The 15,028-nt window shown below is 35.2% G+C and overlaps 1 protein-coding gene and 1 long non-coding RNA gene across 13 annotated transcripts in view; both read left to right on the top strand.

Annotated features, from left to right (window-relative positions):
* Positions 1 to 6,578, top strand: part of LOC141376435 (uncharacterized) — a 16,179-nt gene extending 9,601 nt beyond the window's left edge. Inside the window, exon 3 of one of the 2 annotated variants that reach the window (XR_015501392.1) lies at positions 5,702 to 6,578. This is a non-coding gene — a long non-coding RNA (uncharacterized LOC141376435). Of the gene's footprint in view, positions 1 to 806; positions 941 to 5,701 lie in introns of those variants that run through there. The other variant, XR_015501391.1, reaches the window with a different exon arrangement.
* A 2,482-nt stretch (positions 6,579 to 9,060) lies between these two features.
* Positions 9,061 to 15,028, top strand: part of slc1a3b (solute carrier family 1 member 3b) — a 37,681-nt gene continuing 31,713 nt past the window's right edge. For 5 of the 11 annotated variants that reach the window (XR_015500440.1, XR_015500439.1, XR_015500438.1 and 2 more), the window contains exons 1-3: positions 9,061 to 9,104; positions 9,980 to 10,221; positions 11,148 to 11,285. Coding sequence is in view for 3 of the 11 variants with exons in the window: in XM_087269530.1 (XP_087125656.1) it covers positions 10,041 to 10,221; positions 11,148 to 11,285 (319 nt within the window). In the remaining 8 variants the exon portion in view is untranslated. Of the gene's footprint in view, positions 9,105 to 9,974; positions 10,222 to 11,147; positions 11,286 to 15,028 lie in introns of those variants that run through there. The other 6 variants (XR_015500436.1, XR_015500435.1, XR_015500434.1 and 3 more) reach the window with 2 other exon arrangements.

The raw sequence follows: 15,028 nt of genomic DNA, 5'->3' as shown, positions 1-15,028 counted from the left end.
AAGCAACAAAAAATTGTAATTTAATAATCAATTAATACAATAAAAATACATTTTATAAAAAATATTTAAAATTCTCAGCAGGCGAAAATATTATTAAAATATTATTTTCATCCATTAATGCAAAATAATTAATCTCCTTATATGCAAATATACTATCTGTCTTTATATGAAAGCACAATTTGCCATAGAATGGAAGTATTTTGCATTAAACTCTCATCAATGAAGACAGTGACATATATAGATTATACTCTTCCTGCTTCCATTTTGATCATCTAGTGTTTTTTTTTCTATATGATGTTTTGTTTAGTGAGGGTAGAGAGGCCCTTTCACAAAGCGGCATCCCTGCGGACCTGCTGAATGAGCAGAGCCTCTGCTAATGGCCTGAATGGTTGCTGGGTGATGATGAGCCATTGATGCAGGCAGACACACTGAGTTTGCTCATCACAGCGGGGCTCTGAAAGACCCTACCGCAGATCAGCCTCTTATAGTTCAAACATACCAAATCCAAAAGGGCTGTTTTAAAATATGTTCAAATGTAAACCAAAAAAGGAAACATTTAGGTTTTTCTGAGACAAGGTTTACAAGGACATCAATAATCAAATTATTTGCCATAATCTGAATAAGACAAGAGCGCTAGATGTCCATCGTGGAGATGCTGCAGGTGGGAGAGGTCACCGGCTGGTGTACAGGCTGTCCCTTCAGGATCAATGCGAGGACTCGTCGGTCACTGGGGTCTTACAAGGATCACAAGGGGTCTTACATGGGGTCACAATTATTCTCTATTCACAATTACACTCTTATCACAGACAAGAGTGCAAGATGTCCATCGTGGAGATGCTGCAGGTGGGAGAGGTCACCGGCTGGTGTACAGGCTGTCCCTTCAGGATCAATGCGAGGACTCGTCACAAGGGGTCTTACATGCTCTCCACTCCACCATAACCAACACAGCAGCTGCTCAGGATACGGCCTGGTCCAAGATTATGAAAACCTCAGGAATAATAAAAAAAGATTCGCATAAGCGTCAAATTGTAATGTCTTTGGGGAAGTGTTCCCAGCAATGAAGCTGCCGTTAAAACTCATCAAACATTCATTTGCATTAAGTGAAGTTTATTTATAAACTAACTTCGAGAGGATCACGTGCTTATGATTGAACACAGCTGGTCATGCATTAGCCAATTCATGATTCACCAATCAGATGATTCCTAAGCCACTATAAATACCTAAGTTCTATATAACAGCCATCTTCGTTTTGAAGAATCCCCCCTACTCTTCCTCCTTTCTTAGATGGGTGGCAAGGTGGCCCAGTGGTAAGCACCATTGCCTCACAGCAAGAATATCGCTGGTTTTAGTCCTTACCAAGTCAGCCGACATTTCTGTGCATAGTTTACACATTCTTCCAGTGTTCATGTGGGTTTCCCCCGGGTCGCCCGGCTTCCTCCCACCACCCAAAAACTTGCAACCTACTTTAATTAATAGACTAATCCAAATCAGCACCATAGACATGCACCTAGTCAGTAGTTCTCTCTTAAGAGCAATTACTATCTGTTTATTAGCTACTACAGCAGGGGAGTTTCAAGATCTACCTGAGCTCAAACTCCTCTCTCGCCCTGCAACGGGAGGGAGCCTCGGGCTCGAGGATCTTCTGAGCTCAGGGCTCTCTCCCGGGACAGCATGCCAAACAAACTTTATAATCAATCATCAGCTAAGTGTGAACTCTTGAAAGAAAAATTAACACATTAACCTTTTCAGATTAAAGTAAGAATTATTAGCCCTCCTGTGGATTATTATAAGTTTTTTTTTAACTATTTCCTAAAATGATGTTTAACAGAGCATGGAATTTTTCACAGTATTTCAGATAATATGTTTTCTTCTGGAGAAAGTTTTATTTGTTTTATTTTGGCTAGAATAAAACTTAAAATTTTTAAAAGCCATTTTAAGGTCAATATTATTAGCCCCTTTCAGCAATATTTTTGTCCGATTGTCTACACACCATCGTTATTCACCCTATTCTTCGCCGACGAGCGGGCGCAGCCATCTGAATCTTTTTGACTCAAGACTTCCGGTCTCATTCACTTCCATTCGTTTCTAGACATTAAAAACGGCTTGTTTCGCTGTTTGATGTTGCAAACTGATATTATCTTATATTATTATACTCGGTCTATATTGTCATGCAAACATTTGTTTGTAGAGCAAGTAGTTCAATCGTTTTCTGCCGTTTATTGTTCCTAGTTATTTCTCCCATAGGCGACGGAATCGGAAGTTCTGAAACAATCACGAAAACAGGCGCACTTCTGCATTTTAGAAAAAAGTCAATACAATGAGTTGCCTAATTACCTTAACTTGCCTAATTAATCTAAGCCTTTAAATGTCACTTTAAGGTCAATACTAGTGTCTTTAAAAAATCTAGTAAAATATGATGTACTGTCATCATGGCAAAGATAAAATAAATCAGTTATCAGAGATGTCTTTTTCCATTAAAAAACAGATATTGGGGAAAAATATATACAGGGGGGCTAATGATTCTGACATGAACTACACACACATGCATATATTATATGTGTTTGTGTGTGTTGTTTTACTTCCGTTTGGGTCTACGTCAAGAGGAAATGTGTGTGTGCGAGTTCTGATGATTCATTTGTACTGCATAAGCAATAGTCTTAGGCGCAGTGACTCTATTCTCCTCGATCTAAACCCTCACACTCAACAAGTTCTGGGAAACCAGTGCTCTCACACGACGGCCCTGCTCTCCCGTAAAATACAGCAATCTTCAAATGCTCTCCCTCAAAACTGTAAGCAGAAAGGCTGAAAGCTTCTTTTGTGCTTCATCTCTTTTGTCTGCCGAGAAGAGAGAGAGAGATTGGGGAAGAGGGGGGTTCCTGCTCTGGAAGTGTTTGGTCCAAATTACACATTCAAGGCAAGCACTGTTTATGATTACTCTCACAGAGGACAGACAAAAGCAGAGACATTCCAAGAGCCCAGTGAAGAGGACCAGCTCATTCTGAGAAAGGACAGAGACCTACATCATAACCTCATTCACATGGACTCCTCTAAACTCAGAGCTGGGGAAATGCATGTAAAACTGGCATGTGTGCCTCTGGATCAGCCTGGAGTCAACTGGAAATGGCGTTATAAGTTGGGCATTTCCAGTCCTGAATGCTGATTGGTCAATTCGACATTTCAGACCTGCTAAATAGACAGTTGCAATCACCATGACATATTCTTCCAAATAGAAGTGTTTTTCAATAAATAGTTAATATATCAGATTTCACTTAGAATGTTTTAGTTAAATCACAAATGATAATAACTCACCATTTACTCACCCTCAGGTTATCAAAATTGTGTATGAGCTTCCTCTGATGAACACATGATACACTTACCGGCCACTTTATTAGGTACCAACTGCACAAAAGAGAAAACATCCAGTGAGGAGCAGTTCTGTGGGCACAAATGCTTTGTTAACGCCAGAGGTCAGAGGAGAATGGCCAGACTGGTCGAGCTAATAGAAAGGTTTCAACCTTGTTTCAACCGTGGTATGCAGAAGAGCATCTCTGAACATCAAACATTGAGGGGGACAGATTACAGCAGCAGAAGACAGACACTGGGTGTCAATCCTGTCAGCTAAAAACAGGAAACTAAAGCTACAATCCGCACAGGCTCACCAAAATTTCACAATAGAAGATTGGGAAAACGTTGCCTGGTCTGATGAGTCTCGATTTATGCTACGACATTCGGATGGTAGGTTCAGAATTTGGCATCAACAACATAAAAGCATGCATCCATCCTGTCTTGTATCAACGGTTCAGGCTGCTGGTGGTGTATTGGTGTGGGGGATGTTTTCTTGGCACACTTTGGGCCCATTAGTATCAATTGAGCATCAAGTCAATGCCACAGCCCACCTGAGTCTTGTTGCTGACCATGTCCATCCCTTTATGACCACAGTGTATTTATCTTCTGATGGCTACTTCCAGCAGGATAACACACCATGTCATAAAGCACGAATCATCTCAGCCTGGTTTCTTGAACATGACAATGAGTTTACTGTACTCAAATGGCCTCCACAGTCACCAGATCTCAATCCAATAGAGCACCTTTGGGATGTGGTGAAACGGGAGATTCGCATCATGGATGTGCAGCCGACAAATCTGCAGCAACTGCGTCATGTCAATATAGACCAAAATCTCTGAGGACTATTTCCAGTACATTTTTGAATCTGTGCCACAAAGGATTTAGGCAGTTCTAGACAAAAGTAGGTCCAACACAGTACTAGTGATGTGTACCTAATAAAGTGGCCGGTGAGTGTAATTTGATAATTGTTGCTTTGAAAAAGAAGTGACTGGACTAGGGGGGAAATACTAATGTTAGGATGTTTGGTTGCCTATTTTCATCAAAATATCATCCTTCTCATCATCCTTTTAACATATAAAGTTTTTATTTAATACATGCTTCAGTCAATGAGTGCGTAAAATAAGTTGAAACTGTTTTAAAGTTAATAGTGAGAGGAAATTTTGTGAAGCAGCATATTTCATGTTCTGGAGTGCAAAACCACTGGGAAACGCCCATACACACTCATTTACACATACACTACGGACAATTTAGCTTACCCAATTCACCTATACCGTATGTCTTTGGACTGTGGGGGAAACCGAAGCACCCAGAGGGAACAGGGAGAACATGCAGACTCTACACAGAAATGCCAACTGATCCAGCCAAGGCTTGAACCAGCAACCTTCTTGCTGTTAGACGATCGTGCTACCCACTGCGTCACCGTGCCGGCCCAAAATACAAAATATAAAATAGCTAATAATGTTCAGGTTCTGGCACAGAATGATCACTTTACATCATGGGCTTTCAGTGTACCTTCAGGAGCCAAGGGTTATGCTTTGAATATGCCTGTATGTTTTTTGCACCCTAAAATAGATGGAAACACCATTTTTTGCCCAAAATCATCTTACATTTTATATTAAATAAATAAAAATAAAAAAACACAGACATCTTGGTTAACCTGAGGTTGAGTAAATAAATAGATCACTTTCATTTTTGGGTTATCTATCCTTTATTTATCCTTTTGTCTTAAATGTTTTTGTTTTGTTATTTCTGTATTTGTTGCATTGCGAGTTCCAAAAAAAATCTAAAAATGTCCAAAATAGTCAGTCACTTGTTGTCTCTTATTGCTTAATTTGATCAAAGCACAAAGGATAGACCCTTTACTTGGTCTAAAAGGGTAAAAATGTAAATTCAAGAGTGACGTCATGGCTCAGGAACAGTTCACACACACATACACACACAGTGAATGAGGGAAATAAGTAGTGTTTGTCCGGCCTGTGAGAGAGGTGAGTGTGTGAAACAGCTCTCACCCCACAGGACGTCCCATCACGAGAGTCATCTGAATGGCTTAAAGACCTGCCGAGAGTGTTAGACCCTGGAGGGTGGCGATACACTGCGCCTTAACATGATTTAACGTACTCGTTCTCAGCCAATGAAATCCACTTGCAGGAATAAATGTGAAACATGACGGGAGTTTTAATGGTTTAGCGTAAAGATGTAATGGTCTGAAAATTTCATATCATGATCATAGTGACCAAAATGATCACAGTCATCAATATTATCACAGTTTGGTGAAAATGATCTGTGCTATATATGTCACACACATTTATTATTTCACATACATTGGTTTTACGTGTGTGTCTATGTGTCTTTTGAGGGGGAAACCGGAGAGCCCAGAGGAAACCCACGCCAACTCAGGGGGAACATGCAAACTCCACACAGAAACACCAACTGGCCCAGCCGGGACTCGAACCAGAGACCTTTTTGCTGTGAGGTGCTAGTGCTAACCACTGAGCCACCATGTCTCCCTATTTGATTTTCTTCCTTATGGTATTATTTGTTAAACCTTCACTTTTTCAAACTGCTTCACAAGGATCCATGTTCCTGATTCCACAGCCTGTCATTTTGGCAGTTTTCCTTCTATAAGCTAGCTTTGAGTTCTGAAACTGAAATACATTGTGCTTCACGCAGGTGAGTGGGCTTAACAAACCACTTGTAGGAGACACTCTTTTCCTCTTCATATGTTTCATTAGATGTCACAAATATAATAAATATGTCACATTTAGGACTCCTACATTTTTCCTCAGTGTGTGTGTGTGTGTGTGTGTGTGTGTGTGTGTGTGTGTGTGTGTGTGTGTGTGTGTGTGTGTGTGTGTGTGTGTGTGTGTGTGTGTGTGTGTGTGTGTGTGTGAGTGAATGTATTTTAAAAAAAAACTGCTAAACATACTTGGACTTACTTATCATGGCATCAGTGTTATCCTGGTCTCTAGTGATTTGAAGTGCTTCTATTATCCTCATTTTAAGTTGCTTTGGATATAGTGTCTTTTAAATAAATAAATGTAAACTATCAAAGCAGCACAAATGTAAATCTTATCCATGGAAAATATGCAACTTACATAAGTGACATACAAGGTAATCTTTGGATTTGACATATATAAATGTCATTTATGCAGCGTATATTTCAAAACATGACCGCTTTTAGATATTTTTCATGTATCAATTTGTTCAAATATATATTATATATACACTACCAGATAAAAGTCTTGTCGTCTATACAAGTTTTAGGAATAACAAATAATAACTTGACTTCTATTGATTATTTGGTGTCAGAAGTAGACAATTATTTTATACACTTATTTTACCAAAATAAAATGTGATTATGTCTTGATTTTCAATTATTTAATAAGGGCAGAAAGGTCTGACTTAGCTTAGACAAAAATCTTGTCACTTAACAGAAATAATGTCCAGTATAGAATATAAAGTCATGCTGCAGTGGAAACAGAATGAATATTGTGTCTGACTCCCATGAGCTTGGAGGACTGCATCCATACATCTCTGCTACTCAAATCACTTATTAATAAAGTCATCTGAAATAGCAAAGAAAGCGTTCCTGCAGGACTCCCAGAGTTCATCAAGATTCTTTGGATTCTTCTTCAATGTCTTCTCCTACATCTTACCTCAGACATGCTCAATTATCTTTATAACTAATGACTAATGAATCCTGGAGCCCCTTGACCTTCTTTGCTTTCAGGATCTTTGATGTGGAGGCTGAAGTATGAGAAGGAGCGCTATCCTGCTGAAGAGTTTGCCCTCTCCTGTGGTTTGTAATGTAATGGGCAGCACAAATGTCTTGATACCTCAGGCTGTTGATGTTGCCATCCACTCTGCAGATCTCTCACACGCCCCCATACTAAATGTAACCCTAAACCATGATTTTTCCTTCACCAAACTTGACTGATTTCTCTGAGAATCTTGGGTCCTTGTTGGTTCCAATAGGTCTTCTGCAGTATTTGTGATGATTTGGGATGCAGTTCAACATGATTTGTCAGAAAAATCTACCTTCTACCACTTTTCCAACTGATCAACTAAAAGTCAAGTTATTATTTGTTTCCCTTACAACTGGGATCGGCGACAAGACTTTCGTCAGGTAGTATTAAGTTGAAGTCAGAATTATTAGCCCCATTGTATATTTTCCTCATTTTTGTTTAACATAGATACAAATTTTTAACCGATTCTAAGCATAACAGTTTTAATAACTGATTTCTAATAACTGATTTCTCTTATCTTTGCCATGATGACAGTAAATAATATTTTACTACACATTTTTCAAGATTCTATATTCAGCTTAAAGTGCATATTAAGGGCCTAACTAGGTTAATTAGGCAAGTTCCAGATATTTTTGCAATATATAAATAAATAGATTCTGATTGGAAAAATAAAATTGCTCTGAAAGTTAGTCTAACAACCCTGTTCTTTTGTGCAGTTATTATATATTTTTTAAACTGGACCTACTACTAACATGCCTGTTTACAGTTTTTCTCAGTCACTTTGGTGCGTTTCTCACAACACTATTTACATTTGCACAACAGTTAATGCATTTCTCAAAACAATTAGTACAAACTGCAAAACCTAGCTGATAACCTGCAAAAGCGTGTCACTTGCTCAAAATGGATAGTTCATTCCTCAAAAGCAAGTATTGATGTCAATGAAAGTGTCAGTTTCATCAAGATGAAGAGTGTTATAAACAATGTTTATAAACAAGATAGTCAAATGGCTTTGTCATGTTTTCATTATGACAGTTTACTCTGTACATTTTTTCAATGCAATAAAGTCAGCTTTTGGTGACACTTCCTGAAAATGCTCAAGACAGCACTATATGCTATTTGCACTGAAAATTGAAAACTACAGTAAAGTTAGACATCACTGCATTTAGTGAGATGTCTGAGTACAAGACACTGAATATGTATGTTTCACATGTTTACTGCATTTGCATTTGCATTTCTAATTTATTCACAGCATTGTGCAGAACAGTAAATACACCCTTATTTACAACAAACATAAACTCCCTTTGGGTAGAGCTGTGCACAACTGTAGACAATATTGCAGAACATATTGGAACTGAACCTACAACACACAGGTCTGTAAATCATTCATATAATTGTTCAATTTTAAAGACATTTTCAGGACTAAAATTTAAAATCTTTTATAAATTTGCTAGACAGATTTTGACAACTAGTTCAACATTTTTGTATGTAATGACTCAAGTAATGAAATGAGGAATATTAGTTTTATATGGAATGACTATTCAGCATTTACAAGTTTAGTTTAATATAACTGACATGAACTGAGCAAATGATAATGGTATTAACAGCAGAGAGTTGTATGAAAGCAATTGATGCATGTCCAAAAGCATTTGCAATGTGTTGGAAGGAATGAGAAACTGATGTGCACAAATGACTGATTGTTTTGAGAAATGCATTAACTCTTGTACAAGTATAAATAGTGTTGTGAGAAATGCACCAAAGCCACTGAGAAAAACTATAATATAGTTCATATGAGAAACAAGCCACTGCCCCTCCTGCCACTCCATCATGTGCCACTATTGGGGCCCCTTTAAAGTGTCTCCAGCATCTCCTATTTGGAGTCTTCAAAGCTCCTCCCTGTTTGAGATCCTGAGTTTCAGGAGCTTCTTACTGGTGGAAGGTTATTAAATTCCCAGCACAGACTGGAAACTCTGATCACTCAGGGCATCTCTCAGCACAAGAGCTCACTGCAAGCAGGTAAGCAGCTCTTCTTCTCTCAGATATTTGTGGTTTATTTGTTTTAACCACTTGCATTGGAAACATTTAGGTAATAATTTATCTGAAGCAAAACATATATAAATAGATGAACTATCTTAATAATGTCTTTATAAATAAACTGATCTGAACTAAATATTTCATCCAGAAGACAATTTATTATGTAGCATCAAATGTGATTCACTCTAAATTGATGGATCTCAACTAAAAGATAGATAGATAGATAGATAGATAGATAGATAGATAGATAGATAGATAGATAGATAGATAGATAGATAGATAGATAGATAGAGACTTTTCTGAGATTTTCATTTACTAGATTGATTAAGGATGGGTTAAACATTAATATTTGTTTTATTTTATTAATGTCTGATAACATTTCTTACATTTTAAATTAATAAATTGCCATTTAGAAACTTTTTTGTTTTGTTTTTAGGGGTTGTTTAACCTAAAACTCAGTTGTTTCGAAGTTAAAACATTGCTTTTGTGTTGTCTAAATATATATATATATATATATATATATATATATATATATATATATATATATATATATATATACACACAGTTTAATATTGACATTTTCCCTTAAATTCTGTAAGAAATCTCATCTCAAACTGTTTCATATTCCTGCACTTTGTTGTCATTTTAATCAAATATATTTAAATATCACACAAACCAATTGTTATTTTCTTTTATGCTGTGACAGAATTGATTCAAATGGCTTACTAGTGCAAACTATTTAGTTTGCATTTAGATTTGCATGATTCTCTGCCGTTCCCGTTTGATGATTTGTAATGTAGGTCATTGTGTGGATAACGGAGTTAAGTCTCATTCTCTCCTCTTCTCTGGCAGTGTAGGGTCTCTTTTGGGTCACCGGTTCAGCCCAGCCAGCTTGATCTCAGTGTGTGGAGCGACAGCATGACCAAAAGCACAGGGGAGAAACCGCGGTCGCGCAGCCGCGTCCAGCAGTTCCGGGAGGGAATCCAGCTGCGCTCCCTAAAGGCCCGGAAGAAAGTTGAGGACATCAGTAAAGATGACGTGAAGGGCTTTCTGAGGAGAAATGCCTTTGTGCTCTTTACCATTGGAGCGGTGGTGTTTGGTCAGTCAATGTTTAGTGAAATCACATTTATTCAGGATGTTTTTAGAATATGACTGTTTATTGTTAAGAAGTCATCTAAGCAGTCTAAAGGGACAGTTCACCCAAAAATAATTTATAATAAATAATTTATGTCATCATTAACGTACCCTCCAGGCTCCAACTGTTTCAAACTTGTTGCTAATGTTATCCAACAATTAATAAATTTATTAGTAATAAAATTCATCCAACAAGTTGTCTTTATTTTATTTTATAATTAATAAAATAAATAAATAAAAGTCATACAGTAAATATTTGTCATAAATAATACTAATTAAAATGTCTGAAAAAATCTATAATAATATATGACCAATGTTATGTCAATATCTCTAATAACAAATACTCATAATTATTATTACTACCAGTAATTAGCTGGTCGTAATTGTTTCAAACTTGTCAGAATGTTGGAAACTAGTAGCCATTGACTTCCATTTAGTTGTCATTAATTGACATTAATATTTTTTCCTACTATGGATGTCAATGGCATCCATAGTCAACATTCAACATTCTTCAAAATATCTTCTTTTGTGTTCAGCGTTTTATATATATATATATATATATATATATATATATATATATATATATATATATATATATATATATATATATATATATAAATAAATAAATATATATATATATATTATATATATATATATATATATATATATATATATATATATATATATATATATATATATATATATATATATATATATATATATATTTATTTATATATATATATATTATTGAGTTGAATTAACAGAGAATAAATTACCATTTTTGGGTGAACTTTCACTTTAAGGACTTGAAAACAAGGAATATATTTGGTTTATGTCTGAACAAATGATTCTGCTACTGATCCATCTAATATAAAAATATATATATTGCAGGAATTACGCTGGGATTTGCTCTGAGGTCTTACAAGATGTCATACAGAGAAGTGAAGTATTTCTCCTTTCCTGGTGAGCTGTTGATGCGGATGCTGCAGATGCTTGTGCTTCCTCTTCTAGTCTCAAGTTTGATAACAGGTATGGTATTTCATTAATCAAAATTTTTATTAGCCTGTCATGTATTAGTAGCTGTGTCCCTTTTTATGTCAGGAGGTGTCCAAACTCAATCCTGGGGGGCCGGTGTCCTGGAGAGGTTAGCTCCAACCCTAATCAAGCACACCTGAACCAACTAATCAAGCTCTTACTAGATATACTAGAAACATGCAAGTTGGAGATAAACTTAGGACACCGGCCCTCCAGGACTGAGTTTGGACACCCCTGCTTTATGTTGTACATCAGAAACTTCATTCAGTATGTAATTATGTCGATCATTGTACTTCTGCCTTTCTTCTAATTATCTGAAAAATAATCCACCTCAGCTCACCACTTTAGTTTTTTATGCTTTTTTGTGTATTTTGTGCTATTGCTAGTTATTTTACATTCAATAATGAGGTAAAAGCTGCTGGTGCTTTCAGTATAGATATACATATTACACAAGATAGCAACAACAAAACTCACACTAGAAATACAGGAAAACTTTATTACCTTGCTAGCAAGACGTCTCATCCTTTTGATGATATTTATTCAATGGGATAAACCCCTTGAGATGTACCATCTCATTTTCAAGGGGGTCCCACAATTAATTACAATCACATAATAACAACACCAGAAGACAAAACATAACTTACAAAACATCCAAAAAACATGACATAACATAAGAAAAAATATATAATAATAATAATAATAATAATAATAATAGTAATAATAGTAATAATAGTAATAATAACAATAAACAAACAAACAAATAAATAAATAAATAAATAAATAAACAATAAATAAATAAATAAATAAATCAATAAATCAATAAGAAAAAAGTAGGGTGGGGGAAACACTTTTAAAGTGGAAACATGTCTCTCCACCCTCATTTTATTCCAAAATATATTTATTGGGTTTTGTTTGAACTACAGAAAAAAATACATAAAAAATAAAAAGACTAATGGTTAAAAAGGTGAAAATAAATATGTAAATAAATGACAAATTCAAATAGTAACAGTGCATAATTAAAAAATAAATAAATAACAATGTTCAGTACAATTTTGCACCTTGCATTTCACAGCTTTCCAGTGTGTGCTGGTTAAACAGATTTATTAATTGTTGCTGGAATGTAGGACATCTGAACAATATAATAAGACACAGACAAGGGTTTGAAAGCTCAAACATCAAGAAAAGTTGTGTGGTTTACCTGGTTTAGAAAGTGTTGAAAGGGTGTCCATCTTTTATTTAAAAAAATAATAATAATTTTCCTTTTACAGTGTATGTCAGCTTCTCCAGAGCAAGATTGATAATCATTTCTTTACTCCACTGGCCACAGGATGGCCTTTGAGTTTTCTTTTCCAATTTAAAGGCAAGGCAAGTTTATTTATTTAGCACATTTATAACACAGTGGCAATTTAAAGTGCTTTACATAAACATTAATAAAAGAGACAAGTATAAGAAAATAAAAACAAAGAATAAAAATGATTAAAACAGATTAAAATGTGTTAAACAGGTTTTAAAATAGTGAAAAAGAAAAGAAAGATATAATAGTGTGACCTGTCGAACGCAGCACAGTGCTCATTCAGTAAAGGCACAGCTAAACAGATGTGTTTTCCGTCTTGATTTGAACATGCATAATGTTGAAGCACATCTGATCATTTCTGAAAGCTGATTCCAGCAGCGAGGGCCGTAGTTGCTGAAAGCCGATTTACCCTGCTTTGATTGAACTCTTGTAATTTCTAGTTTATATGATCCTAAAGATCTGAGTGATCTGTTAGGTTTGTATTCAGTGAGCATATCTGTAATATATTGAGGTCCTAGGCCATTTAGTGATTTATAGACCAGTAATAATACTTCAAAATCTATTCTGAATGTAACTGGCAGCCAGTGTAAAGACCTGTGATGTGCTTTGATTTTTTGGTAAAAGCATGAACAATTCATTCATAAAGGAATAACACGCTTTGCTGGGAGTAAGCTGAAATCTAATAGTTTGCATTTACTTGTGTTCAGATCAAGGTTTACACGGTATATATAAAATAAACATGGTTTGGGAACCAAATGTATATTTCTCCACCCTCTTTTGATGCATGGATAAAAGAAGTGCTCTTTTTAGATTATTTGCTGGTTAACTCTCTTGATTCTTAAGCTGATCAATAATATATGAATATATATTTATCATTCATTTTTATTTATTTATTTATTTACTTATTTACTACTCATTAATTGTGTTTATTTAGTTTTTTCTATGGGAATTTATAGGCTGCTGTGGTAGGGAAGTGTTTATTTAGGGTAGTGTTAGCAACAACATGGAAGGATAATTATAAAATGAATGTTGTAGTTGATATTCCATGTGGAAATTAATAATAAAAGACATTTGAAATAAGAAATACATAAACTGAAAGCAGATAAACAGTAAGCATTTTTTCATGTGGTCACATGACATGAAAACTGCTGGTTTATAGTAAAAATATTACTTTGAGATTTTAGAGTTACCTAGGGATGTTCGTTTTGTGCTTTAAGGCTAACTGAATTAATCAAGTTATAATCAGAAACCATAATTTTCACTTAATCCAATATGAAAATGTGAATGAAGGACAGAGGTTTCACTTTTTTTCAGTGCACATCCATTATTATCCCGAAATGCACATCATGCAAGTCAATGGAAACATAGCTAAATAAGGCTATAAAATACAAATTCGATTTGAAACAAAAACTGCTAAACTCAAGTTGAAGTTTAACCTCTTAATGGGTTGTAGGCAATAAAAAAAGGGGCGGGGTCAACCAGTATTGTCAGCATTGGCCATTCGTACAGCAGCTCATTTGTTCTGAACTGATGGGAGCAGCCAATAAAAATATCATCCCAGCCACTGTAGCTTTTATTGACTAAGCTGGTTATAAGGAATCAGGTGTCTGAGGACTTATAAACCTTGGACAGTACTAGAGGGAGACTGCTCTGAGAGGGCTCTGAGTGTGGGATTGTGGGAGTGGATGAACGTTTTGAAATGATTCTATAGGATGTGAAAGAGGAAAGCGGTGAAAAGAGGCCTGGAAAGGAAGGAAATTAGTGGCCAATTAATGCCAACACAGAGAACAAACAGCTCTGGAATTAAAGAGCCACAGAATGCAAATCAATGTAAATTTAATTAGTGACGCAGAGAAGTCTTAAAGCGACAGTTCACACAGACGTGAAGATTCTGCCATGTACTCAATCACAAAATTACTACACAATTGTATAGCTTAGCTTTACATTTTTGGCTGAATGTAAAAGACATTGATAAATGCTTCTGGTTCCCATTGACTTTCATACTATACATTTTTTATGCTTATTTTTCACACTAAGTCATCAACACAATCTCTTATCAAACGAACAAACAAACAAACAAACAAACAAACAAACAAACAAACAAACAAACAAACAAACAAACAAACAAACAAACAAACAAACAATCAAATAAATTAATAAATAGTTGTATTCATTTATTTGAAGTAAAATTACCAGCAAATATTGTTTATTTGCTGGTAATTTTTATTGTAGTTTATTATTAACTTACTTTTAAATAACTAAATAAAAACTAACTAATTAATTAATTAATTTAATGATGCTATAAAATATTATGTTATAATAATATGTTATGTTTTTTAATAAAAGTTAATTGACTTGTTGGACATGTTACCCAACAATTTATTAATTTATTAATTTTTGGATAAAATGTCTAACAAGATATCTTAAATTGATTTTATAATTA

This window comes from Danio rerio, chromosome 10 (assembly GCF_052040795.2).
Source record: "Danio rerio strain M-AB ecotype USA chromosome 10, GRCz13ab, whole genome shotgun sequence".
NCBI classification, from domain to species: domain Eukaryota; kingdom Metazoa; phylum Chordata; class Actinopteri; order Cypriniformes; family Danionidae; genus Danio; species Danio rerio.
The sequence above is the reverse complement of the archived record's forward strand: the minus strand, read 5'-3'. Positions and strand labels throughout refer to the sequence as shown.